We start from the raw sequence: 27,057 nt of genomic DNA, 5'->3' as shown, positions 1-27,057 counted from the left end.
CTACACCGCTAGGTCAGCATACCAACATTCAGTGTAAATTGATTTGCAGTGAGTCATTATTTTGGAGACGACAGAGGATTATTTGACTGCGATGAGTTCATCGAAGACATTTTCATTAATTACAGAGAAAGCGGTTGACGGTAATATTGTCCGTCTCCACCCATAAGAACGTGAACTCTAAATCTCCGTAGTCTGCCAGTGGGCGCAGTGCTCTTTGCAATAAGAGTGACACATTTAATGAAGAAATACCCCCCACCCACACATACACGCCCACACAGGGGTCTGAGGGTCGCTGGAGGTGTCATGTTCTTATTTCTAGATAGAAATAACGAGAAAACCGTCAGCTCTCCAAAACGTGCAAGACAAGATGGAATGAGGACCGTTGCTTTGAATTTGACCCCCACAGGGTGATGGTAACCAGAGCTCTGTCTGGTGGAGGCGCATCCGCTTTGAGGGGGACCCGATATGGAGAACACAGGGTGAGGCTCCAGAGATTACACACACAATGTGTCATCACCCAATGATGCCATTTCAAATAGCTGGAAGAGAACGCAATCGCCCAAGTGGCTGTTATAAATCTGGGTCAGTATTCATGGTCTAGAACTGTCTGCCCAGAGGCCATCAGCAGTTGTGGAACAAGTCAAAATTAGTCAGGACTGAGGAGGTTTTTAAGAGTGTTTGAATGCAAAAGATGCATCCTTCTCCACCTCTGAAAATTCACCTTTCAGATGACTGGATCAGTTACAGCTGTGTACAGGAACTCCTATTCTATCATGTTAGACCAGGTTACCTCAGAGCTTGTTTCCAGAGCACATAAGCCTAAACCTTAACAGTCCCTGGACTTCTGGAAAGGAAAGTCATTACACCTGTGAATTCCTCTGATTGAAAAAGTCAAGGCCTACAATTGTATCAGTCATACCATTGTTTTGTTTTTTCAATTACACCTTTATGACAGGTACACTTTTTGGACTTTTAAACCCTTAAGGCCTGAAGTTACACAAATCCTAAAGGACAAATGTCAAACAAGCTGCAACATATCAGTGAATTCTCTCCAGTTGGGATTGTCACTGAGAAACAGCAGGAATTCTGGGAGCAAGAACGGGAGGTTCAGGCCAAACAAGGGCGGTTTGTTTACCCACATCAGAGGCCCCTCGGAGGGTCAGAGGTAACAGCAGAGGTAGTGCAGTGATTGACTGTATCCGGATCTATGCCCACACCTGTAGAGAGTTACATTACTGTTCAAACCCATAAATGACAACAGCACAGAGTAGTTGCAGTTCCTCATTTTCTCTTTAATGACAGACATTTGGGGGGTAATCTGGGTTGATTTGGAAACAGATATTTTACAATGTGAGGGATGCCATACAGTATACAAGTCAAGCAGAGCTGCAAATATATATTGGATCCTTAAAAAAAACAAAAAACTTTTGAAACAGTTTACAGTGCATTAATCCAACAGTCCTTGGAATATTATGCCTTGTCCACACTGTGGAAGCTTTGGAAGAATAAAGCTTTTTTTCGTTTTTGCCACAACATCTTTAGTTTGACAACTTGAGAAACTGTACAGTGGCGAGCAGCCTTCCCTATCAGGTCTTACAAAAGTCCCATTTCTCTGTCAGCCCTGATAGGCCCACCCTTCAAAGGGTGGCCGAGCCACGAGGAACCATTCTCTACTCCTCGTTCTACTGACAAAACAGTACAGGCAAAGGCAAACATCATCTTCTATGATAGCTATAAAAAGCAACAAAAAGCAATGTCAAGGTCATTTTCCGTTGGGAGGAAAAACACATCTGTGCTGAAGATTCTTGAAATAGTTTCCCCCGTCGCCACAGGGCATGTTGATGAGGAGCTAGTGTGTGTCCGTGTGTGTGTGTGCGTGTACTTCAAATGTGCACATGTGTAAGAGGGAGCCTGTAGGAGTGTGTGTGTGTGTGTGTCTGCCTACACAACAGTTGGCGTTTGAGCAGAGTGAGAGTGTGGATGTGAGGGAGTTCGGCGGGATGACACTTTCACGGCCCGCTGGCTCTGAGGTGATGAACGTCCACACGGAGCTGGCTGCTCCTCCGTTCTCCCTCCCGACACCTCCTCATCTCTCCTGGCCCGGGCCACCGCGCTTCCTCACCTCACTGGGCTCTCAGTTCTCAGAGCGGGCGGGTGGAGGGGCGGGCAAGTAAGGCAACTTTATAGAAAAGGCATGAGCAATTTCGATACAATTCCGGAAAGTTCTTTTTGGGTTTGTTCCAACTGGAGATGTGTGGCTCTGAAGAGATATTGACTGTATTTATTATTATTATTATCATGATTTTTTTTAACAGAGTGAGGAGAGGACTGTCCATTCAATGATAGGCTGGCTAGAGTTAAAAAAAAGGGGTGTGTAGGGGAATTATCACGCCGATTGGCCACGCAGTTGTCCGCCAAGGTCCTGCAGCTCGGCAATGAGCTTCTCCAGCTCTTCAACATCGTCCTTCAGTTCATCATGGAGGTCTCCCGTAGTGACGTCAGTGTGTAGTTGCTGTGGAGATTACAGAAAGAAAAGAAAAACATACACTGAAAAACTAAACATTCACAAACAAACTAAACATTCACAAACAATGAAATCATATGAAGGCAGGAGGCTCTCCCACTGCCGACTTCATTTGTTTCTAGGATACCAGCCCCAAGTGCACCCATCTAACTGACAGTTCAATCCCAGTAGAAGGCAGGCGACCTGCTGCCGTCGAGGGCTGATGTCGGAGGGTACTGTGGCTGGACTGTGAGGTGAGGTGAGCTGGGGGAGCAGGCACAGTACCTTGGCTTTGGTGGCTAGACTCCTCAGGCTGAGGCGAGAAGACGACAGCATCTGCAGGGCCTCCTCGGGGCGGCTCTTCATCTTACTGCAGCTGACGCAGACTGGGGAGGGAGAGACAGAGAGGACTTGTCAGCGCTTCCGGTGATCGTGCGTGAGTGCAAAGCCATCGTCCCTGGTTTCTTTAGGACCCAGAGGACTGCTGGACCACACATGGGGGTGGGGGGGGGCCTGGAGAATGTTCGTGCTGCGGTCAGGAGAGTCATGTGCTTCAAAGGCAAGGCTGATGATTGGCTTAGGGTCAGGGTGAGGGTTTAAGAGGTTGGGGGGGGTCTTCAGGGGCCCCATCCTGGGGACCCTGGGCATGTGCATGACTAACACATCCAGCATGGACAGAGTGAGAGAATAAACCCACAGACATGGTTGAGGTGGGGAGAGGGGGGAGGGAGGGAGAGAGAGAGTCATTTCTCCTGGAAGGAGTTAATGAGCACTAGCGGCGGTGTGCCTCATGGCACTGTAATTTCTCAGGCTGAGTGTGTGTGTGTGTGTGTGTGTGGACTGGACAGAGGGGCTTGAAAATTATTAATTGGAGCGCAACCTTTCCTCAATAGTCGTTTAATCACTCCCATGATCACTGTCCCTGGCAACACGATCAAAATGTCTTCCGTAAAAGCGCCACTTCACTTTCAGGCGGCCCTTAAGCAGCTCTCCATTCAGGTTGATTAGACACTATGAATATGCTATTAAGACTACTGTAGTGTCCAATCCATTGTTATTTTGAAGCGCAGCTTGCCAGTTTCACCTTGATATATATTCTACACAAGGGTCTATTCAGCCGTATCCTTCAGTAGCTCCACAGGGCCATCCCGTTCCTCGATATCAGCTTCTCTGTAAGGCTCGCAAATTGAACCAGCTCCGAACCGGCTCTAGCACCAGCTCCCAACCAGCCCCCGGTTCACTTTGGTGGGAAAGGGGGTAGGTGAGGACCTGCTTTAAGGCCCAGCTGTGTGTCTGGGGCGTGGAGGTGTGGGGATGTCGATAGGGCTGTTTCCCAGCCACGCCGCTCTTTTTGTCCTGCCGTTTATCCTCCAGCTTTTATCTTCCTTTTGCACACGGGGAAAGAAAAACAAAACCTCCGAAGCCCCCCCCCCCCCACCCTTTCTTTTCTATCTGCTCTCCCCTGTCTCTGGAAGGCCCTCCCCTGGATGCCTCTTCACCACCAGAAAAGGTCAAAACACTGATTTATGGTAGTGGTGCTCTCTCTCTCCCTCTCTCTCTCTGTCTCTCCTCTGTCTCTCCTTTGTCCCCCCCCCCCCCCCCCCTCCGCCTCCTCCTCCATCATTCCATCTCTTCCTGGCTCGGTGGCTGCTGGGGCCCTGGTCCGTCAGAGGGATTATAAGGCTGAGTGATGGGGCTGGGGAGAAGAGGGGAGGTGGGGTGGGGGTGGGGTTCCGATACATTAGCCAAGCCCCGCCCCCCTCTTTATAAATCATTAATATAAACCGTTCTCCGTTGCCTTGGTGAAGGACACAGGGTGGTGGGTGGGAGAAGGTGTAGTGGATTCATCCTGTAGTGTGTGTGTGTGTGCAGTGTGTGAGAGATCAGGGGTGCGAAGAGGGACGGACTGTGTGACCTGAGTGAAGATGAGCGTCGGTAGCCAAGAGAGAACAGCTTCATCCACATTGCTAGTCCTTCCATGTTGTCTCCCCCCCCCCACCCTGTCTCTGTCCGCCCCTGATGTTTAATTCAACACAGTGTCCAGCGGTAATGAAAATCCTGGGGATCCAGGAGATTAACAACTTTACTGCAGGTGCTCTATAGGACACTCTCCGGCATCTGCCTGCTGTCCCCAGCCCCTCCCAGGCCCCCCAACCCACCCCAGGCCCCGCTGTGGGGGCCTAATTGTTTAGATGGGGCGAGGGGGGGCAGCTTTGGCGGAGGGCAGTAGGGTAAGCGGCTTGTTTGTCTTCTTTTTTTACTCGTTCAGGTGTCTGCCATCCATCATCCCTCCTCCTCCTCCCTCTCCCCACTGTCACCCGGCGGGCGACGCAAAGGCCCTGGGGGAGCCGTGACATTAAGCCTGACGGAGCGTGTGCCCCGCGTGTGCTCCGCGCACACGCCACGCTCACACGTGTGGCGCTGGGCAGCCGTGTGGCTCGGCCCACCGCCTGTTCTCATGGAGGGGGCGGGAGGTAGCGTGCGAGCGGGTTTGTGTGTGGGCGGAGAGGTGTGTGGAGGGCGGATCCTCACCGGTGCCCATGTCTATGGCTCTCCTGATCACCTCCTTGAAGGTCCCCGTGTCCTTTTCCCAGCCGCTGGCTTGCATCTCACACCGGTGGGCCTTGGAGAGGAACTGCAGCGCCTGGTTCACACAGACAGACACACACACACAGACACACACACGTGAGGGAGGGTAGGGGGGGGTGGGGAGCAGGGATGGGCGGTGGGGGGGTCTATGATCGATGCCACACCAGGGCCAAAGAACACAAGGTCAAGAAAAGGGCTCCTGTCGTGATTAAGGAACAGCTTCATCAACACTCCGTTGCGTGTGACATTTACACATGGGACACATCCATCACGGCGCAGGCGACGTGCCATAGCGTGAAATTAATCTGCCCGACTTGTGCGTTGATATCGCCTATCAGTTATAAATGAGCCTATAAATAGCTTATTAACTGGTGCAGAGTTCATTAACGGAATCACTTTCTCAGTGTCCGGAAGCGCATTCGGCACATTACATCTGATCCGTGTTGTCAGAGAACATGGGGGACGTGGGGGGAGTAGGGCGGAGGCCAGATAAGGGCTCATTAAGAGTGTCCCGATGTCGGGCGGACCTCCTGGGGTTCGTTGGGTGAGCGACGGTGTGAGGCTGGGAGACCGACTGACCTTCTCGTTGTCGTCTGCGTTAGGGCTGCGTCCGTCGCCGTAGATCTTGGCGTACTGCATCCAGATGTGGGCGTCGGTGGGGTGGCGAGCGGTGGCGCGGCCCAGGAGCTCCTGGACTTTGGAGCGCAGGGAAGAACTCGTCTCCCCGTGGCTGTCTCGGAGGTTCTCCACGACCGCCCGCACCAGGATCCCCAAGATCTGCAGACAGGAGATGAAAGGGTCTGCTGCCGGGGTACTGTGGCGTGGCGAGGCGGTTTGCGCGGCTGAAACTCCCATGTTTGTTCCAGTTCAACTCAAACACGATACGCTCGAATCACAGTGTTTCATTTCATCAAGTACATTGAAATGTAGATCCTGAGGCCTAGAGCTGGGCTTGAGTTAAAGCCTGTACACACGGTTTCACTCAGCCTGCCCCATGCACTCCCATGCTGTGAATTAAAGAGGCTCCATATGGTTCTATTAAAAGAGTGTGTGTGTGTGTGTGGAGGGGTGGGGGCGGAGGACGATGGAGGACACTGGAGGAGGGGGTCGTTAATAAGTGGTTGACTAGTGACCACACTGGCTTACACCACGCATCCTCCCTCCCTCCCAACATATGTCTGGGTGGCATCGATTTCAATCTGCCTGTCGGTGTCAACATTGGGACCGCTTCCACTTTTGTGACCGCCATCGTCGCCGGGTGCCATTTCACACAGATGCTTGGTTTCAGTTTCCCCTCCCCCCTACCCCGCCCCCTTCTGCCGAGTGTGTGGCATTTGCCCCGGTCCGATGCCGTACTTTTGGCAGCGGGAGTTGAATATTGAAACTGCCAGAAAATGTTGGCTTGTTCGCTACTGGAAAAGACAGTGATATATGCACAGTCGTGAGCAACCTGCAGTACAATTAAAACAGTTTGGGTAAATAGCCAGCAGGGCAGATAAACAGCAAAACAGAATTCCAACCAGCCGCCTTTGTTTACATGTATGAATTGTCTCCCAAAGGACTAACAGAGGAGGATTCATCACCGCACTAAAACCGAGTTTCAAATGAAAAGCCAGAGCCAAACCCATGCGCCCACAAGTAACTTGACATATGCGTTCTATAAAACCGGCGCGGCGAGCCGAGGGAAACGCGAGGGGATGATATCAGAGGGAGACATCTCGCCGGATCGCTCCATGTGCAACACTAAAACCCAGGAAGTGCCGCCGCGTTCTGGGCCTCATCCTGTCTGTCCAGGGGAATGTTATTTATGAAGCCCCTCGCCGCGCTCCCAATCCAGGGACGCTCTGCGATCGCCATGCGGGCTCTCGGTGGAGGGAAAGGGGATATGAGTGTCAAGTGACGCCTCGTGTGTTTATGGTGTGTGTGTGTGTGTATACGGTGTGTGTAGTCTGTGATTGGCTCTCGGTGGAGGGAGGGAGGAGATGAGTGTCGAGTGACGCCTCGTGTTTATGGTGTGGGTGTGTATATGGTGTGTGTAGTCTGTGATTGGCTCTCGGTGGAGGGAGGAGATGAGTGTAGGGTAGGTGGGAGTCTGGTGACGCCTCAAGTGTGTGCGTGCGCGTGTTTATGGTGTGTGTAGTCTGTGATTTGTCGCACAGTGTGTATCGTGTGACGCTGTGCGCATCCCTGTCAACCCACTGTTCTGAAGGGCCGCCATTAGCTGCCCCGCCCAGCGACACAGCCCTCACTGGGTGAAGATGAAGGTGGACGAGGAAGAGAATCCACACGGCTTTCATACCACCCTTGACACACTACAGGCGGAGATGCTCCATAGACACGTGCACTGGCATCTCTGTTAGACCCAGATAATAACACGTTGGTGCTAGCAATGCTAGTGTAGTATACAACCAAATGGTTAAATACAAACTTGCAGTGTGTGTCAGGTAGGAACCGGTAAAATAGGCCTAGGGAAAAATCGGCCTGTGTGAGAGGAGTGTGTCTGCACTCCTGTGGGTCAGAGAGGGTACAGTGAGCAGAGGGCAACTCCACCCATCTGTCTTAGCCTGCTGTCGCAGCCTCTAAAATAACACCTTTCCCCCCCAGGGAGTCTGGGATTGTCTCTCTACCTCTCCGTCTCTCTCTCTTTTCCCTCCCTCCATCAACCTCAGGAAAAAGTGGATAAGATAAACAGACAAGTAGATAAATCCACTCGACGTCTGGGTGGTGACTCTTAAACGAGACGCTTTTACGGCGCCAAAACGATCTCTCGACCCTGCCAGCCACTTATGGATGTGGGTTAGAAATCCGTGCTCTCTGCGAGCTTTTTCGGGCTGAATTCCATTCCCGCTAAAAGAGTCCAGTATCTAACGGCACACATATGCACACTGTGTGTGGTCTAGAAATGGGCCCTCTTTATCATATCTTCCAAATCATAACACTTCCTCTGTGTATGTAATGAGAGTTCTATAGTAAGCAGCTGGCGTGTACTGTACATCCTGGTACCAAGGAAGAGGAGGTGCCATGTTTGATAAACAGGGTTTCCTTCTCCAATTCAGGTTCGAGCAGGGGCTGATGTGCCTTATCGGGCAGCTGGCACCCTAGCTGGTGGAAGTCACAGTGTGTGTGTGTGAGAGGAGGTGTGTGTGTGGGAGGGTGCTGAGCTTTAATGTTGATTGACAGCTCTCTTCTACCACTGGGCCACCATACCACCCTGAAGGTAATTTGAGCTTGGAAGGACTCTGCCATTGATCCATCTGATCTCTCTGTCCGTGGTGATGAAAATGTGTAACAATTTAAACCCTTAAATGGGACTTTTTTTGTGTTGGGTCAATGCCGAGAAAAGCGACACCTCGAAGGGGAAAGTGTATGGATTGTTCCGGCAGATTCCTGCTGTATCCGGTTATAGTGTGAAATGAAGAGGGAGAGTATTGTGCTCCTCTTGACAGACAGAAGAAAGGAGGGACGAGGAAATGATGGATGAGTGTGGAGTAACGAGAGCGGACGAGGGTACGGTGACGGTTTTGTCTTATTTTTGGGGAACGGAAAATTTTAAATACAAACCACATTCCTCTGTCTCAAAAAAGAGAATCTGGGGTGCGAGATTGTATGCAACTTTAAAGAAGCGAGTGCCTGTATGTCTGTTCCTAAATACAGTATGAGCAGAGGGGTGCATGTGCGTGTCCAGTCCATAACTACAGTGCTGAGATGACAGTCTCTTGCCCTCCTGGAGGATGGAGGGTCCCTCTGAGATGTGTGTGCACACAAGACACAGAGGTCCCCTGGCCCTTCAGCTATCTCCACAGTGACCCCCCCCCCGTCCCCCCCTAACAGCTTCCAAAGGATAGGAATCCACCGGAACCAATGGGGACTCTTCCCTCTTCAGTCATTCGGTATTGTACATTTTACCATCCGAGCGGGGTGTGGGGATCTCGGAAATCAACAGTCTTCGGTTTAACTGAAGAGATAAACAGAAAGATCTAGGCCAGGAGGGATGGGATCGTCAGAGATGTTGGCTGACAAACAAGCGGCTCAAAGAAAGAATCTGGGAGCGGCGACGGGAGGTACGGCGCTAATCGCTTCACCTCCTGTTCAAGCCACAATCAGAAGACAGTGAGTCAGGCGCTCCTAAAAATACCCACGCCAAATATACACGCGGCTCCGAATGTGCACGGTTTGAGTGAAACCACGCTTAAGTGTGGCGGGTAGAGGTGGCACCGTTCAGAACGAGGGGACGTCACGACAACTCAACCTAAAATAGAACTGGTGAACTAAGCACGCAGCGCTGGTGGCAGGAGAAGTTACGATAGCAGGCTGCTGCTTTAAGCAACTCGTAAACCAAACGGAAACATTTGAATGTGCTGCTCTGAAGGCCACACGACCTGGGACCGAAGAGACTGGCTCCCTTCCTCACTGACGCAACAGAAAAAAGGAGGCCAAGAAGAGAGACGGTCCTTTCCCCCCCCCCTTCTTTTTTACAAGAGCAAGAGTTGTGAAGAATGCAAATTAAAAATCCCAATTACAGTGTTGAGATCTTTCTCCAGGCTGCAGGGGAAGCTGCTCTGACCTTTCAAACTCATGCTTTTTTTTTTTTTTTTTTACGTCTCTCTTCTCCTAATTGATGAATGCGCAGGCATCTCTCCAAACAGAAATAAATCCATTGAGACTGGGAGAGACAAAAAAAATAAAGAACGAAACAGCCACAAAAAAATGAAAAAAGAGTTGGAAGATGAGAGGGAGACAGAGAGAGAGTGGGCTGAGAGAGGGAATGTAATAAGAAAAACAAACTCATTTTGGAAAGTGAGTAAGAAAATGAAGTGATTCCAAAGCCAGGTCTGGTGTCTGTGTACTGGAGAGGAGAGGTGAGAGCAGAACGAGAGTGGATTGGAGCACCCCAGCCTCAAGAACACACATCCCAGAGAAGGTCCACACTTGCTGTCACTCATAAGTGCCTTGTTTGTTATTTTGTTCACATCCAGGTGGCCAAACAGACATTTCCTCTTTAAAGTTAATTGCTCTAAACCAAAGCTACAAGAACTGCATATATTTTGGGAATGAAATTGGAGGGGTGAAATAATATGGTCTCTTTGCTTGTTTATTTCGAGGATGTTGCACATTTTTCTATTTAGCATGCTTGCTGAATAACATCCTGTAGGTTTGTTTTGAAAAAGAAATCATCTGAAAGTGATTAATAAGCCTTGGAGGAAAACAGAACACGGTTTATAATACAACAGGGAAATTAAAGCGGGGAATATACAAGGTTCTTGTTGTTAAGACTCCAATTGCAATACGCTGACTTCCTTGTTCAACGCAGGGCTCACGGAGATGAGTTTAAAGGAACGTCAGATGAAGTCAAGTAGGCTGTGCAGATTGAAACCAGCCAGCTCCCTCAACCCCAACCCCAGACCAGCCTGAGGATAAGAGAGGACCTAGCAGGTTGTTGCCTGGAGCTCTTCTCCAACAGCTAGCTGGAAGCCTCGAACTACCCTCCTATTTTTCAATCCCTGGAGAAGATTCTCTAGATCTACACCCCCCCCCCCCACATCCCTTCTTCTATCCCAGCCCCTCATCTTTACGCTCCCTCCTCTTAAATCCCCTTCTCTTTCCCCAGGTCTCTCTCTCTCTCTCTCTCTCGGCCTACAGTTAAGGACTGGAACTAAAATGGAGGCGGAGGGGAGTACACCGTGCATGTGATGTTGAGCATGAGACACAAAGTACGGTGTTCGAATCATCAACGACACGCTCCCCGGAGGAGATAACCACAGCCCGTCAGCCCTGGTAAGGACAGGTGTGGCGGCAGGGCAGAGGGAGCGAGCAGAGGAAACACACACGGCTGGCATTAAAGACACGCCGTCAAAGGCAGGCGGGGGTGCGACGATGTCCTGTCCTGTCACCGAGGCGGAGCCTCAACTTGGTTTAACGGATTAACAGGTGTGGGTGAGCGGGACGTTATTGAAGGTTCTACTAACTTCCTTGTCACAATATCTTATTAGACTTTAGATCTCAGTTCAGTGTTCATTCTTAATCATTTGCCCTCAAAGGGAAATTTAAGGGAGGCACTAGACTGATGTCTGCCAAATGTGGTTCTCCTATACTGATTTGATATTTTGAGAGGGACGCCATCAAAGTTGCCTGTCCATGTGTTCCATTATGTGCAGCTTGAAGCACAAGCAGAGCATTGCATGTTGAAGGCCTCCCGGGTGTAACCTAGCTACCTGTACGTCTTTGTATTTGTCCCTGAGGTCCATGAGGCGGTGGTAGGCCTTGATGCCCTCGGAGAACTCGCCCACGTCGATGCACACGGGGAGGAAGTTCTCCCAGATCTGCCAGTGCTCGTAGTTACACTTGAGAGCCTCTTGCAGTGTTCGGAAGGCCTTGTTCCTGTCAGAGAGAACCGGACAGAGAGAGAAAGAGCAAAAATAGAGGTGATTAATTCCAGACGACTAATTCAAGGGGTGATGCTTCAAATCTGCTTTACGGTATCAAATACCTGCTGAGGAGTGTTATTACAAATTCCAAACCTCTCATTTTCTTGTGGGCCATTAAAACACTTGGGTAGATCCATTATTTAAGGTAATATGCATGTACCTCTGTGATCCTGACAGCTTGCCAGGTAGAACAAAGGTAAGTTTGACCGAAAGCTGCCCATGGTGTCTCCCCCCCCCCCCCCTATTTAGAGACTCCAGACACCATACAGAATCCGAATCCTCCCACTCACTCTGATCTACCTCAAGACACACACACACACACACCTCCAGGCTCTTCAGAGAAGAGAGGGTTTGGCTGAATTATCAGCAGCGCTAACCAGGTTTTAATAGAAGCTTCGTCGCTTTTTAATTTCAGGCCTGAAAGCACAGGGCTGATTTGAACAAGGGCTGAGAGAGAGAGAAAGAGAGAGAGAGAGAGAGAAAGAGAGAGAGAGAGAGAGAAGAGAGAGAGAGAGAGAGAGAGAGAGAGAGAGAGAAGAGAGAGAAAGAGAGAGAAAGAGAGAGAGAGAGAGAGAGAGAGAGAGAGAGAGAGAGAGAGAGAGAGGGAGAGAGAGAGGGAGTGAGAAAGTGTTTCCCCAAGACACCCTTCCAGGTCTATCAGAGCACCTCTGTCAGGAATCGTGTGGCTTTTCAGGTGAAATAAGAGTGTGTGTGTGTTCTTGGCAGGAATGTGCTAATTGACTTAAGCCTGACAAAGCTGGTTAGCAACAGTGTTTTGGGGTCAGGTTCGAGGTATTTGGCACAAGCGGGGGAAATCATAATGATGGTGTGATTTTACCTGAAGCGGTATAATGACGGTGTCATTTTACCTCTCTGTTTGTAACTACCCATTGGGTGTTTGGAGTCACCGCAAAGCAAGGGGATCCAGTTCATGTGTGGAAAAAAGGCTTCAGTATCCTCCCCGACTTGTGAGAGACTCAGTGCTATCAGTGTTGTCGGTGCAAGCTGCCGATGTGGTGTTTGATAAGTGTTGTAATGTCCTTCCTTAGACAACATCTCCTCGGTAGTCCCTGGCTCACTCCACTCTCGCTGACAGAGTGTCTGTTGCCCCTGGTTCAAAATCAATACTGTCAAGCTGAGAGGGCCGCTGGTGTCTGAATCCTTTATACGTGTGTGTGTGTGTGTTTGTGCGCGCACGCACGTAGAAATGGGGGGGCGATTGAAGAGTAAAAGAAAGGAGGAGAGTGTGTGTTTGTGTGTGCGTCCGTCCGTACACACATAACTCTGTCTAGTGTGTGACATGGCCTGTTTGGAGGAAGGTGGCTAGCTTGTGGACCTCAGGGAGACTGGTGCAGGGAGAGCACATTGAGGTCTCAGGCATCAGTCTTCTAAAGCGCTGCTTAGTGACCTCATCTGCTGCTTCCTTCCTATCATTTCCCCTGAACTTAGCCTCAACCCTACCTGGGACATGGATCTAGAGAACTATGATAATCACATTCCAGGGTCCAACTTCTTAGTTCCCATAATACTGATAGAAATACTATACAACTTCAACGTTTTTATCAGCTGCCATGTTAGCATGGCAAATATGTACCATCTACTTATCGTACGAATCCAAAATACTTGAATTAGTCATGCTCGAGTCATGCATTCTAAACACTTGTCCTATTCTCATGACTTACAAGTAGGCAGTAAAAAGAGCCGTCTTGGCAGCTAACAGTAATCAACTGCCCCCATATTTACGCGCGTTTCGCCAGAACCGCCTCTATGGGAGGTAGACGATAAGAACGGGGTGCTTCCCCTTACGTGTCACAGTAGCCCACCCACAGCCCACCCACCCCACAGCCCACCCACTACCAGCCCAGGTGCACACTCACTTCTGGCGCAGGCGAATGTAGGCCGTGGAGAGGTTGTTCCACGCCTCTGCGTTCTAGAGGGGTGGGGGGGGGAAGAACAAGTGAATGAGAGGGAGGAAGGAGGCGGAGAAAACACAATTTATACGTTTACACACACGCAAGCATGGGGGGGGGCTGTTTAGGAGGCGGGGGCGGCACCCACGCAGCCCAAATTCTCTTCTGCTGGGTGCTCGTGGAGAACATTGGCTCGGAAGGCAATGGTGAGAAACAGATAAACACACACACACACACACACAAATCTCACGGATCATTAAGCTGAATTGGAAAGACTGCTGGGGACCACTGGTATTATAGCTGGGTTGTAGGCAGGGAGTGTACCTGAGTTTAAGTGTGTGAAGTGTGTATGTGTGTGTGTGTGCGCACCACTAAAGATAATAGAAACAGGAGGGTATAGGCAGTGAGAGTGAAATGGCATTGTCCCCCAAAGCATTCGTGTGATTGAGCTCGTCCTCCTATAATGCACGTGTGTGTGCGCGAGAGCCCACGTGGGAGACACAACGGTGGTGCGGTACTTACATCTGGCTCCAGTCCCACACACCTCTTAAAGGCCTTGGCAGCTCCCGCGTAGCCCTCCAGGGCAAAGTAGGCACAGCCCAGGGAGAACCACACACCGAGCTACAGACCGACAGACGAGGTAGAGTTCAGAAAAACATCAAATAACGGAATTGTTTCATTCGGTAGAAGCTGATTTGGTTGGAGAATATGGGCGACCTGGGTCTCGGTTGACCTTACCTGGGAGTGTAAACCAGCATCAAATATTCATTCACGCCTTGACCTGAATAAAATAACACCCAGCTCGACTTGGGGTGTATGTTTTAGAAGTTTCCTGCTATGAATCCGTCACTTCCATGCTGACAACTGCCACACAGGGGAGATGGTGTGTGTGTGTGTGCGCATGTTGGAGGAGGGAACCCTCCTGTGGTGGTGTTCAGAGGTGTTGACTTTAGGCTGAAGCCCACCTGTCAGATGGGGAGAGTGGCAGGACGACAGGGCCCCCCTTAGGTCTGTGACTGACAGCCGCCCCCCCCCCCCCCCCATCCATGCAGATTGGTGGAGGTGTCAGGTCTTTAGAATTCCATCTCTCTCAAGCTTTCGTTCTCTCTCTACCCACCTAGACAGACCATTGTATGTCTGCTCTTACCCAAACACTAGAAAGCTTAGGATGAACTAGGATATGTGTGTGTGTGTGTGCCATTAGACCACAAAAATGCACAATTCCTTAAGAGAGCGGCTCGAAGAGTGTTTTCATAGCAGTATTTCAACAACTCCATTTAACAAAAGGTCAACGTGGCAAAACAAGCTAAAGTAAAACATCCTATTGCAGAATTACCCCCCGTATTAAACATGAACAAACGACAAAAGAGAGGGGTTCAACAGGAAACCGTCCTGTACAGGATCATTTTCCTGTCTCCCCCGCCAGGAGCCGGAAGTGAAACGGACGCGAGGCCGTTTCTCTCCTTCCATATATCCTTCACTTCTCCCCTTCCCTCGCTCTACTAGCCCAACCACCTCCACTCCTTCCCCAACCGCTCTTTCAATCCCCCTCCGGACCTCACCCTTCAGTTCCACTCCTTCCCCCTCATCTTAAACCTCCCACTCGACCAGGATGGAAAGGGGAACATCCCCCAAAGTACCTGCATGGGGTTGATGCGGAGCGACTGCTCGAAGCACTCGGCACACTGCTGGAACTCCTTGGCGCGCAGGTGGAGCAGGGCCTTGGAGCGCATGGCGCGGGCGCTCCTCCGGCCCGACAGCTCCCAGGCCCGGTCGTAGTGCTGCGGCTCCCGCAGGACGTCCCCCAGCAGGCAGTACAGGCTGGGCGTCTCCTTCTTCTCCAGCTCCCTCCGCAAGATCTCCTCCGCCTGGAGGGAGAGAGATGGGGGGTTGTGAAACCAGAGAGATGGAAAGGACTGAGGGGAGGCGGGAGAGGGGAGGTGGACGCCGCTGATGGGATACCCTGATAGCCCCCAACACAGCATTGTTGCTCATAGCATCCATTAAAAAAAAGCACACTTACAACTCCTTCCTGAGAATCAACTGGCTTTGATTTTGTCTCGGCCCTCCGGTGAGCCGCCTCTCCAATGGCTCAACAAACATGTTGAAACTGGTGATGGTACAGCTCGGATATAATACTTCTGTACAAACCAAAGCTTGGCCCAAATATTCACTGAATCTCCAACAGGGCTGAGGTTTGATTAGGAATGAGAGTGAAAACACGGGCGTCTGACTAGAATAGCGATGGAGTTTCTTATCCCTCTTTTATTCCCTTTGGTTTGACTAGTCCTTTTGTTGTTGCTGCAGCGCGCCAGTCCACCCGCGGCGTTGGGTGAGGGCTTCTGGGCGAGAGGGGCTCTTGGTTTTCGCTGCGTTCCTTAGCTGGATCACGTTCTCTGGGGCTGAGGCCAGGCCAAATCCACGGGACCTGCTCTCCACACCGCAGAGCACCTGGAACCATCCAACCACAGAGCCCCCCAGGAAAGACACAACCATGCTAATCTTAGAATCCAGGACTATATCTTAATAGGAACCTATCGAGAGACATGGTTATGATGCGGAGACAACAGCAACGGTGAACAAAGAAAGTGAAACCGATTATGTAAATAGTTTTCTGTGTCTGGATGGGTTCAGCACCCTTAACTAGCATACTGCTGGAAATCGCTTTGGACTGAAGTCTGATCTTATCAAGGGTCTGTCTCTTTCGCACAGATTTGAATTGCGAATCATCTAACCGGTCAAAACGGTTTTGTGGCTGCCATGTGACTGATATGGTCATTCCCGTTCTCTCATATTGCATTTATCTGCATTTACCCCCAATTCATACATACCATATATTAGAAACCGTACTTGCCAATAACCCATTTAGGAAGAAAAGAAAAGAGAATTTCTGAAAGAGGCTGCTAGCCATCAATTTGCGGTCGTATTTTCAAATACTTTCCTCTGCATTTGTTTCCTCATCTATATACAGTCCTCTGGGGATCCCATCACTGGTAAGAGCGCTGCCGATCACGATCAAATCAGAATCAGCTCTTCCAGGCTTTTTCCAGACCACACGCTCACCGCGGACGGTCGCCATCCAAGGCCAGGCTTTGACAAGTCTTTGTGAGAGTTCAGATGCTGACAAAAGGGCCTAGCAGAATAGTTGTGGCCATTCGGGTATTTCGAAGGAGTTTTCAACATCCAAGAAAAGGCATGGAAAGACATGAAAGTATATTGAATGGGGAAAAAGGGGGCTGATTGTGACTTTCGTTTCGTAACCTAGGAGCTGGGTCACTGCATAAAACCCAGTCTGCTCTTTGGGGGAGAGGCAGAGACTGAGGGCGTCGTGAGTGAAGCAGGTGGGGATGGAGGGGAAAAAAGAGGGATACAATTTCATTCATGAGCACAGACTTATTGTTCTCCACAAACTTTATTTTGGAAATATGTATTTTGGGCTTTGTTGGACAGAGATGTTTAGAGAAAAGACTGGAAATGCAGGGTAGAGAGCGAGAGAGATAGAGAGAGAGAGGGGAAGACACGCAGAAATGGCCCGAGACGGGATTGAACCCTGGCCGCTGCGTTAAAGCCTCATCTCATATGGTACATGCTCTACCCGGTGAGCCGTCTGTCCACCAACTATCTAAGGCGTTCCTTGAAACTGCTCACCCTAATGCTCAAAAGCTAGAATTTGAATATATAAAGAATTTGCACCACATTCGCACATTAGCAGGCCTATCGTGAATAGGAACTCTCACTATCAACTGCAAGGGTCCGGGGGTAGTCATATATGAATGATCTGCGCAGTAAAAAGGCGCCTGGGACATTCGCCAAGATTGCTGTATATGTTTAAAAATGAAGGTACATTCATCAATCTTAAGCTTTCAGCTATTAGCATCCTGGGAATGAACCAGGGTTTACATGACAGGTTGGCATGGGCGGATTCAACAAAGAGAGGAACATAGATCATAGCTCACTCTCTCCCCCATTCTTCAATCCCTTTATGCAGGTGCACCCACGTCTGTCCTCTGCACTCAGAAAGAAAGGTAGAGCGAGAAAAGAAAGAACCGACGCGACCAGAATGTTTAACGGACACAGAGTGAGATAGAACTTCCTGGAAGGGACCCAACTAACTCCAGACAAATGGATTGCCTGGCTTCCTTTTTACTTTCTTTCCCTATCATGTTACATGGAGGGGTTCAGGCCAAGGCAGTTTTGAAAGTGGAGGAGTGTTTTTTGACTTGATAGAGCAGAATGCAAGTGGATAATCAGATTGGAAGACAATGGTAGCTGTAATCTAATAAGGAGGCACTGAGGCCTGTAGGAATCCCATTCAGGGACTGAGGAATGCCAATTAGCCCCGTCTACCTAGACAAAAGACAGGGACATACGTTTGTGCGTGCGTGTGTGTCAATGTGCATGTTTGCAGTGTACAGTGTATGTGTCCCATCATAAGCAAGCGCTCTTGTTTCACGGGCTGATATGTTGAAACCAGCCATTACAGAGCATTTACAAGAAGCATCCCACTTTCCTTCGGAGGGCACTTAGCCGGGTCGATGACTGAGAGAGCACACAGTGAACGCGGCAGAGGCAAGGAAAGCACTGTGAGAATCTCACCCCCAATTAACCAGATGGCCATGACGTCATTCTCCTGGAGCGCATCCCAAAGTTGCCGGCGCAGTTTTCTGGCTTTCATCGCCACTAGAACATCTCCAAAATGGCCGCCGTTTATTATGTTGGGGTTTTTACCCCCCCCCCCCCTCCTCATGGCTGTTTGTTGTGTGCCACTTCCATGTTTTAGCCATGGCTTGACAGAACCTCATCTGACAGGTGCAGGGAAGCGAGAGGAAGAGGTTGTCATAAGTACTTCCTTGTACCAGTCTCCCTCTTCGCTTCTTTACCACGGCAACATCCAATTGTGAGGACTTTAAGGTCGTTGGAGGAAGGGAGGGGGGATACACCTGTGTAAACATTGAGACTTCACAAATGAGAAAAAATGGGAACTAGGAAATGCCATCAAAAGACTTGGACCACTGGAAACGGACCCATAAATCATACATCAGTAAACAGCATCGTGTCCTTTGGCTTGCAGTTTGGTGATCGGTAAAACACTAAACCCAATGTAAAACGTGCATTGGAAACCTATCACATCACGGCTAGTTGAGTCTTTTCTGTGGAACTCGACTGATAAAGAAAATGTCAAGTCTCAAAACTTGGCAGATGTTCAGTCAGCTGCTACTGAGCCGATGTCATTAACCAAAGAACTGAAAGCCCTCGGAGATTTCAGCAAGTGATCCAAACCAAACATGCCATATTTCTGTTGTGTGCATGTGTGCGTCCCGGGGGGGGCATCAGGGTTAATAATAACGCCAAAGGAAACCCAGCCCGATCTCTCTGTGACTCGTGAGTCTGGCACCTGCTGCAGCCACACACATGGATAAACCGGTGTGTGTGTGTGTGTGTGTGTGTGAGAGATAGACTGACAGAGAGACCTACCGATGGAACGAAGCAAAGAAGGAACTCCATTAACCCAATCCTGCCAGCGAGGGCCAGATTATCCTCTCTTTAGCTTCTCAGATAGTGTGTGTGTGTGTCTGCACCTTGCCATGGTGACCCATCCTCTCGTGGCAGATGACAGCATCCTCCCACATCTCCAGCTTCTCGTAGATGAGCAGAGCTGAGCTGGTGCAGCCCAAGTCGGTCAACAGGCTGGCCAGCTGTTTCTGCAGGAGGGGGAGACAGGCGGAGGGAGACAGAGGACAGGAGATGAGTCATGGCATACCCCCCCCCCCCCTCCCATAGTGAGTCGTTCCTTCCAGCCCCCCTGGTCTATTAGTTCTCTAGTTGGCTGAGGCCAGGGCATGGGGCCTGCTGTGATTGGATACCTGTGGCGGCCATTGCACACCCACATGCAGGCCCAGGTTTGTGCCTCGAGGCAGCTGGAGAAACACATTGGCATCCCACATAAACTCACAGTCGTTGTCACTCACTGTTAGGTGAGTGACAACGATATGCACGCACACTGCACGCACACTTGCTGTTCATTCAAATTCAAAAACCAATAAAATAAAAAAACCTCCTCAGCTTAAGGTAAAGCTCTCTCCTACATATTTGTATTTACATTTAATAAATGTGGTCTTTCAAAAACAAGGGAGGGAGATGTAAATAGTTTTATTTTAGATTGTTTACACGCACTGGCAGAGGAGAGGCTGAGGTAATTAATGAACCCTGATATACCTCCGGGGAACAGGCAGAGGAGGATGATAAGTAGTAAGGGGGAGGAGGATGGTAATTCTTAAAGTGGAACTTGGCGAGACTATGGGTAAGCACAGACACACCAACGTGCACACACATATACGCATATTGTACAAACACATAAAGGCGCACTTGGAAGAACTGCCACATACTTGGAAATACACTCGTTCACAGTACTGGATACTAGTGTGTTTCCAAGTATGTGACAGTGAACAGAGCGTTAAGCTAAGGTAGCCTAGTTGAATCCCCTCCCAGTCTCTATCTCAACCATCAGTCAAGTCTGCACTAATGTCAAATAGGAGAGCCATATATGGATCAAAACCTTTCTTGTCAAAGATCCAATCATGGAATACTTGGTTTTTATCCCCAGCTCCCCACCCCATGGCACACCTGCAGATACTAGAAGTGACATATCGTGCTCCACGAGAGGATGATAGACCCATAAATCAGGATTTATTCTCCTCCTTGTGAACGACCTGGGTCACATGATCAGGGAGACATGGGAGTCAGGACGTGACGCCAATGGCAAATGGGAACCGCAAAGGCTCTTGGGCTACGTGAGGTAGCATCATGTGCCACTAATGGCCCCTCCCTTTCCCAGAAACAGTCTTGAGAGTCCCTGCCATTCCTGATTACTCATTAAAACAGTACTGGCCCGGAGACAGCATTTCATTACATGGGAAGTGGATGTATTCATTTCTGAAATCATTCTATATTAGCAAACCATGCCGTCTTTCTGTTCCCCCCCCCCGCCACCACCACCGCCGCCGCACACCCAACCCATCAACTTCCTTTTGCGAGCAGACACAGACTTTGTTACATGCTGGGCCGAGAAAACGCATCACAGCGGCCTGCGCGTCTCTGCCTCGTCTGCACGTTCAATTCCCCAGGCGACAATAGGCTGCCTTCAATTCCAGCTTTATTGCTGCTCGCCGTTATTACACGGCGCCTGGGCAACGTCTCCTCCTCCGCTGATCTCCCCCCTTTCCGCTCTCGCTCCCTCGTCTTCTCCCACTCGCTCACTCTCACCCTTTCTTTGCCCTCCCTCCCTCCCTCCCTCCGTCCCTAAAGCTCTCTTTCCTTCACCTCTGGTCACAACTGTCTCTCGCCCGCCTTCCCTCACTATTCTGTCCAAAAGCCAGGTTTCTTCTCTCTCTCTCCTTTGTTTGCCTGTATCTCTACCGCCCGGTGGTCTCCCTTCTGCTAGCACACGTGCGTCACTGGCAAACGCTCACACACCTCAAGACAAGACGCAAGTCAGCAGTGAATGATAATTTCGCTCATGCGGAGTGCAGGGCTGGATAACTCCATTAACACACACAATCCTGGGACTGTAGATGCGGGAGAAAACAGGTGCATTCATATGGCAGTTCAAAGGACAAACTCACTCTAGCAAACGGTTTGAGGAACCATTTGGAAGCAGTTGAATGTGTGGGGTTTACAAAGCTACTGTAAATATTCCATAGCTGACGGTTCTACTCTGCCTGAGGACAGGGCGTACAGGATAGAGGGGAACAGAGGTTCTGGAATAACACAAACACATCCACACTCCACTAACTGCGTTTCTGCCGGCTCCAAATACAGGCGAACGAAAGCAATAATAACTCAACACTCCTCTCTGGAACATGTGCACAGACACACACACACACACACTATTATAGAATGAAATGAGTTCGGTGCAGGCTGTGCCCTGAGGGGCCCTAACTTGGCGCCCGTGTGCGGAGGACAAAGACGTAGTGCGCGTGTGAAAGGCTGGAGCCGTGAAGCCTTGAGGTGGCCTTGGGAAGCAACGGCGGCGTGAACGAGAGGCGGACAGACGTATGGTCTGAGCGCCACGGTGTCCAGATTAGACCAGCCTTCTGACGCCTAATCAAGAATGACCAGAGACCGCTGGTGATAGATGCCTCCCTAGTAGGCGGGGATGGGGGGGGGTGGTGGGGGCTCAGGTGAAGGGGACCCTGAGGTGAGAGGTTGAAAGAGCATTGTCTCGATGTTACAAAGGAACGCTTAAGTCACCGGCCTGGGACTACTGGGGCTACCTTGGGTGTGAGGGATCAAAGGAAATGGGTCCCGTTCTATAATTAACTGACTTGGGTGTTCACTCATAAGCCTGACCTAAATTATTATCTTATCACAGGCAGCCATGCCTTGGGTTATGCCGCCGATGTGAGTGCCATACGCTAACTACAGTTTATATTTCCTCAAGCCGACGATTGAGCGCGGAGATAATGAATAACGGTGATCTGAAAGCTTAGCTCGAGATGACGGGTATGTTTGAGGGACGTTACCTGGACGGCCCATCTGGGTGGGGCTTGACAGCAGTAGAAGGCTTTGAGACGCTCCATCACAGGGCAGCCCTTGGTCTCAAAGTGGTCCACTATAGTCTGAAAGAGAGGGGGAGGAAACCAAATCAAAACACACAGACAGCAAACTCAGTCAAGTATTGGTTGTGTGCTCAATAAGTAAATGTAGCTCTTGCTGGCATCTGGTTTAGTTCTTGGTTTTGTCTCCATCCTGTTAGTATTGACAGGTTACACGGAGGCCGAGGGGGTCATTAGGCACTCAATGAGAGCTGTCCAGGGGCATCCAGGAAGACAAGGGGCACGCGGGTAAACACGACTCTGCGACTGCCACGCCAAATGAGCCACAGCTGACCCTCATCCAATTGTTATCGTCTCGTTCTCCAGTCTCCCTCAGGCGAGACAGGTCATTCCATCACCCACACGACTAGGCTACAGCCCACATTCTCCCCGCTACGGGGAGAAAGAGGTATTTGTTTTGCAGCGAGGATAATTGGTCCAGACCTTTTTACTTTTGTCACAACAATAACAGTCTTTATTTCGAAATATATTTGAAAAAGAATCCCCATGGCTCGTGAAATAGAAAGCCGGGACATAGTTATGGTCCAGGCATGTGCTGGGTCATCATGTCTGGGTTGGTGGTCTAATCTCAGGGCCTGGTACAAAGACCAGACTCCAGTGGAGTGATTTGGAGCCTGGCAGGCTATGATGGTGTGTAATTAATAATAAGTTGATAAGAGTTGTAGCTGCAGAGGCTTCATTTGGCTCCATGTGTAAGGAATTGAGAGAAAATTGGGCGAGGGTTTGAGAGGATTACGACTTTTTTTATTTATTTTTTACGAGACAAAAGAAACCATCCAGACGTGGTGAGTCATGCTGATTGCATTTTCTTGGGGACCACGAGTGCAGACACTATGACAGTGACACAACCAAAATGCAGACGGACAGAAATACATCTTTACCTGTAAATTGACGGCAAAAAAACCAAGACATATGGAGATAAACAAAACAGACTCACTGCCGGCAAACTCTGTCTGCCGAGGTTGTTTGTCATTAGTCTATATAAACTGCATCTGGCCTCATCCAATTCCACAGCAAGTTGACAAACGGGGTCGACCAAGTCATTACCTCCCCTGCACAACTCAATATGAGACAGCAGCATACAAAATAACCTTGTCTTGGAGTTTGAGTGTGGACAACCAATAAGAGTTTCATTTTAACCACAGTACCTACAATACCTTCTGCAAAAATGCAGTTTTAAAACAGTTAGTTCACGGGGTGTCCTTGTTGCTGAAAATCTGCACATAATGTTCTCTGTCTAACTTGTGTTGAATGAAAGGCAATATTGTAATTCAGTAAGTATTTCAAAAAGGTTCAAATGTTAGCATAGGTACATGGTTTATAGGGTATTGTACAGGAAAAGGTGTCATCTGTGATGACTCACTTCATGTCATTGGAGCACATGTATAAAGAGGAGCCAAAATCAAAGGCAACAACAGTGATCTGCTTTCATGATTACAGCGGGGAGCGCTCGGCTATGGGCCTTTGATGTTCAGGAATCTGGATACAAATTTCCTCTGTCCCCCGCCCCCAAAATATAATGTGTCAATCAGGAACCTGCTAATATCTTCCAGTATTTCACAAAAACTGACGAGAATAAACAGCTTAATACCTTTAGCTGATACGGGCAGAATAAATATGCCTTATATGCCAAGCCCCGTCTTGAGATGCACTGCATTCGATGCATGTCGATGCAATTTGCATTTGAATGCCCGATTCTGGGTCCAAGTCAGAAGGGAGGATGAGGGCTAGGACGATTTCTTTCTGGGATGAACATCAACATCATCCTGAAATTGGATTTCCAGTTGGCTTGGTGCAATCGTTTTTTCCATTAATGACGAACAAGGATTGTTCGAGGGCAGAACTCTGGATGACTGATACCCCATTTGGTCCCTGCATGGCCAGTCTTCAAAGCATACATGGGAGGATGGTGTGAGGAATGTTCTGGAAGAGCACAGGCAGAACATGGAGACCACCACGACATGGCTGCTTGTGTGTGGTAGGCGATTGAAGAATGAACTCAAAACTAAGACTAAAAATGATTTAATGTTCACTTGAATTACTATATTAATGAAATATGTAAACGTCTATACAACCTCACAGCAGCAGAAATGTATGTGCACACGGGGATTAACTTCAGAACCATGATCAGATTGAATGGATTCGACCTACAGTACAAAAGTAGGAGAGGTATGAGTAGTTCATTCCCTAAACCTAGACAGTTAAAAAAAAAAAAAGACACTTTTCAAAGAACGCCTTTAAGCTACATATGCCAAACATAGCTACTGGTGTTGGTCTGACAGTTCATTACTCAGCAACTGTAGCCCCCTCAGTGTTCCACCCAGTGACCTTTCTGCATACATATTCCTAATTATGACTTTTCAGGGAAATGGCATTTACTGACTGTATATTACAGCCCAACAATTACACCAGAGAGGTGCATTAATAATAAATATGAGAGCTCCGTGGAGCAACAAAAGAAACAACTTCTCGAAATACCTTCCAGCACAAGGCACCTGTTTCTTTCCCAGGCCTAATCCAACTCATAACTTATTTTTTCTTTTGAGCACAAATTGCTGACTGAGGCACTTGGACTACATTTTCAGGGTTATTATTGATTGAACTCACAAATGACATTTGAAGTATGGCGAAATATGCCTGTGTTTTCTGTGTACAGATTTAAGTGGGAAAACAAGGTTCCTCAATCAAAGACAATACAGCACCAGTTTGGTTCAAAGCGACAGCATTATTTTTGTTTATACTTCCATAAACAACACTACTCAGAATAATATTATTTTGATAAAGCTTACAAAAGACTGTATAAACAAAATAAATTATACTGAGCCCTGATAGCCTCACAAGACCAGAGTATCTCACTCTCACAGAAAGGGCGATTGGCCAAATAAAATAATCTATCAAATGGCAACTAACAAGACAATGTGCCCATTTATAAATATGACCTTTATGATCGCAACCTCAGTTGCTCCAATACAAAGCAGCCTCCAGCTTGGCAATGACAACACAAGGAGTTGACCAACATGAACAATTGGTCTGTGTTTCTCCATCTTAAACAGGAACTCAGAACATAGATAACAGAGTAAGAATAACAACCACAAGAGTAGGCCAGCCCATATACATCCTACAAATGAGGGAGAACACCTAAAAACACTGAAATACTGCTGGTAACAAAGCCTCGAAACTCAATAAGTCATGCGCTCCAAAACAAGAAGACTGGATTCATGACGTTTTACGGCCATGTCTCCCCCCCCTCTCCCCTCACCTCCCCCCACCTCTAACTTCCCGCCAAGCGGTACAGGGTGTTAGAAGCCAAATCCCACCGCTGTGCCGGAGGAAGAACCGGAAACGGAGAGGAGGGTAAAAACCCGTCTTTCTCCTGTTCTCCTCTCTGGTCCCGCGCTCCTCCCCGGGCAGCGGGGCGTGAAAGGCTGCCTGTCAATCCTGCTCTGTTCCCAGTTTGGCTGTTTGGGGACCGGGAGGGACAGGGGGGGGGGGGGGGGGGGGGGGAACAGTGATTGAGCTTGTCTGTCTCACGGGGGATTGGAACAGGGTGGCTTCTCAGGGTGGATGGGTGGGGTAGTGGGGGGGAGGTCGTCATGGGAGCACTTGATGTCTTTCTCCCGCTGTGATGGACGGGTGGCTTCAGTCTACCCATGATCCTCTTCTCCCGTTCCTGTCATCCCCCCCCCCCCCCCCCCCTTCTGTCACAGACTCCTCCTCTGAGGCTTTGCAACAGGACTGCAGAGCTCTGTGCACAAACATTTCAAGAGGAAAGAGGGGTGGGGGGGGGGGGGGCAGCCGGAGCAATTGAAACCAGATTTATTTTTTATTTTTTTCTGTGGAGAAACACTGCAGCGTCTGGTGTGCTTTAAGACTCTCCTGTTCTGTACCCGCCGCCAGTCGCCACCGCCCGGGCCCCCAACCTTCTGCTTTATGATTGTGACCTTGTCTGTCTGGGTCTGACAGCTCGCTGAACACCTGCAGGACGAACGCCGAGGCTGCTGAGCACCGCCGCACATACACGCACCATGATGTCATTCCGGCACAGTGTGCACAAAACCCATTCCAGCAACATAAATTAGGCCCCAGTTCACGAATCGGCACATGGGACACATGCACTCGAATGTCTTTGCGCTGACGTAGGAATGCAAGTATGTGTTTGTGTGTGTGAAAAGTGGGGTGTGATGAGTGGAGCATGCATCCAGTATGAGACCAGGCACCCTGGGTGGCACCGCGTGTGCGCCCACACATGCTTTAATTAGAGAGCCAGGTAGAGGGGGACTTGTTATCTCGTGAAAGGCACCGTCACACACCCGGCCAGGCTCCCCCGGCCCCCATCGCGCCCAGAGGAAGCTTGCTCTCCGCTTCCTCTGTTATCACAAAGACCAGAGGGGGGCCGTCTGTTCCCAGGTTGCCAGTCCCACACTAAATCAAACCATCCTCCCCATGTCAGGAGAGGGGGAGGGCAGGATGAGGAGAGGAGCAAGAACGTTAGAAATGTGAGTGAGAGGCGAGGAGGGAGAGAGGAGGAGAGAGAGAGATAGAGAGGGAGAGAAAGAAAGAAACAATTAGAAGTGTTGGTTAGGGAGAGAGAGATAAGGGAGAGAGAGGTGGGGAGGAGGAGGGATGGTTTCACAGACACCAGTGACAAATATCCTGCCCGGGACAGGAACCCGGCAGAGAGGGGGAGGGTGTCTGTCCTCCGCCGGCTTATTCACAAGTCCCCTCGGCTCTGGCAGACAACTCTCCGAGGGAATACTGATTTAAAGAGTCTGGCTGTCGTCTGGCTGGCTCCCATAGAGCGTGCTGTCGCGCTAACGAAACGGCGTGTGATTCAAACACGTGTTTAGACACTTGACCTTAGACCCGACTCCGCTGAAATGATGGATAGCGTACCACAGTCAAACTTGCGCTCGCATATTATGGCAAGATTTTCAAGACTCTCGCGGTTCTACTCTTGCGTATCTTGAGACACATCTCACACGAAAACCTTTTAGTACATGCGGAGAAAAAGACAC

The 27,057-nt window shown here is 49.5% G+C and overlaps 1 protein-coding gene across 1 annotated transcript in view; it reads right to left on the bottom strand.

Moving 5' to 3' along the window:
* Positions 1–1,271: 1,271 nt before the first annotated feature.
* ttc27 (tetratricopeptide repeat domain 27) overlaps positions 1,272–27,057 on the bottom strand; it is a 64,152-nt gene continuing 38,366 nt past the window's right edge. Inside the window, exons 11-20 of the mRNA XM_067235888.1 lie at positions 21,950–22,045; positions 19,007–19,129; positions 15,068–15,295; positions 13,950–14,048; positions 13,395–13,447; positions 11,305–11,470; positions 5,672–5,869; positions 5,036–5,147; positions 2,789–2,889; positions 1,272–2,512 (exon numbers count right to left, since the gene is read on the bottom strand). Of these exons, the coding sequence (XP_067091989.1) occupies positions 2,387–2,512; positions 2,789–2,889; positions 5,036–5,147; positions 5,672–5,869; positions 11,305–11,470; positions 13,395–13,447; positions 13,950–14,048; positions 15,068–15,295; positions 19,007–19,129; positions 21,950–22,045 (1,302 nt within the window). The 3' untranslated portion in view covers positions 1,272–2,386. The remainder of the gene's footprint in view (positions 2,513–2,788; positions 2,890–5,035; positions 5,148–5,671; positions 5,870–11,304; positions 11,471–13,394; positions 13,448–13,949; positions 14,049–15,067; positions 15,296–19,006; positions 19,130–21,949; positions 22,046–27,057) is intronic.

Source organism: Osmerus mordax, chromosome 5, assembly GCF_038355195.1.
Source record: "Osmerus mordax isolate fOsmMor3 chromosome 5, fOsmMor3.pri, whole genome shotgun sequence".
Lineage (NCBI taxonomy): Eukaryota > Metazoa > Chordata > Actinopteri > Osmeriformes > Osmeridae > Osmerus > Osmerus mordax.
Note: the sequence above shows the minus strand (reverse complement) of the source record. Positions and strands in the feature narration are given on the sequence as shown.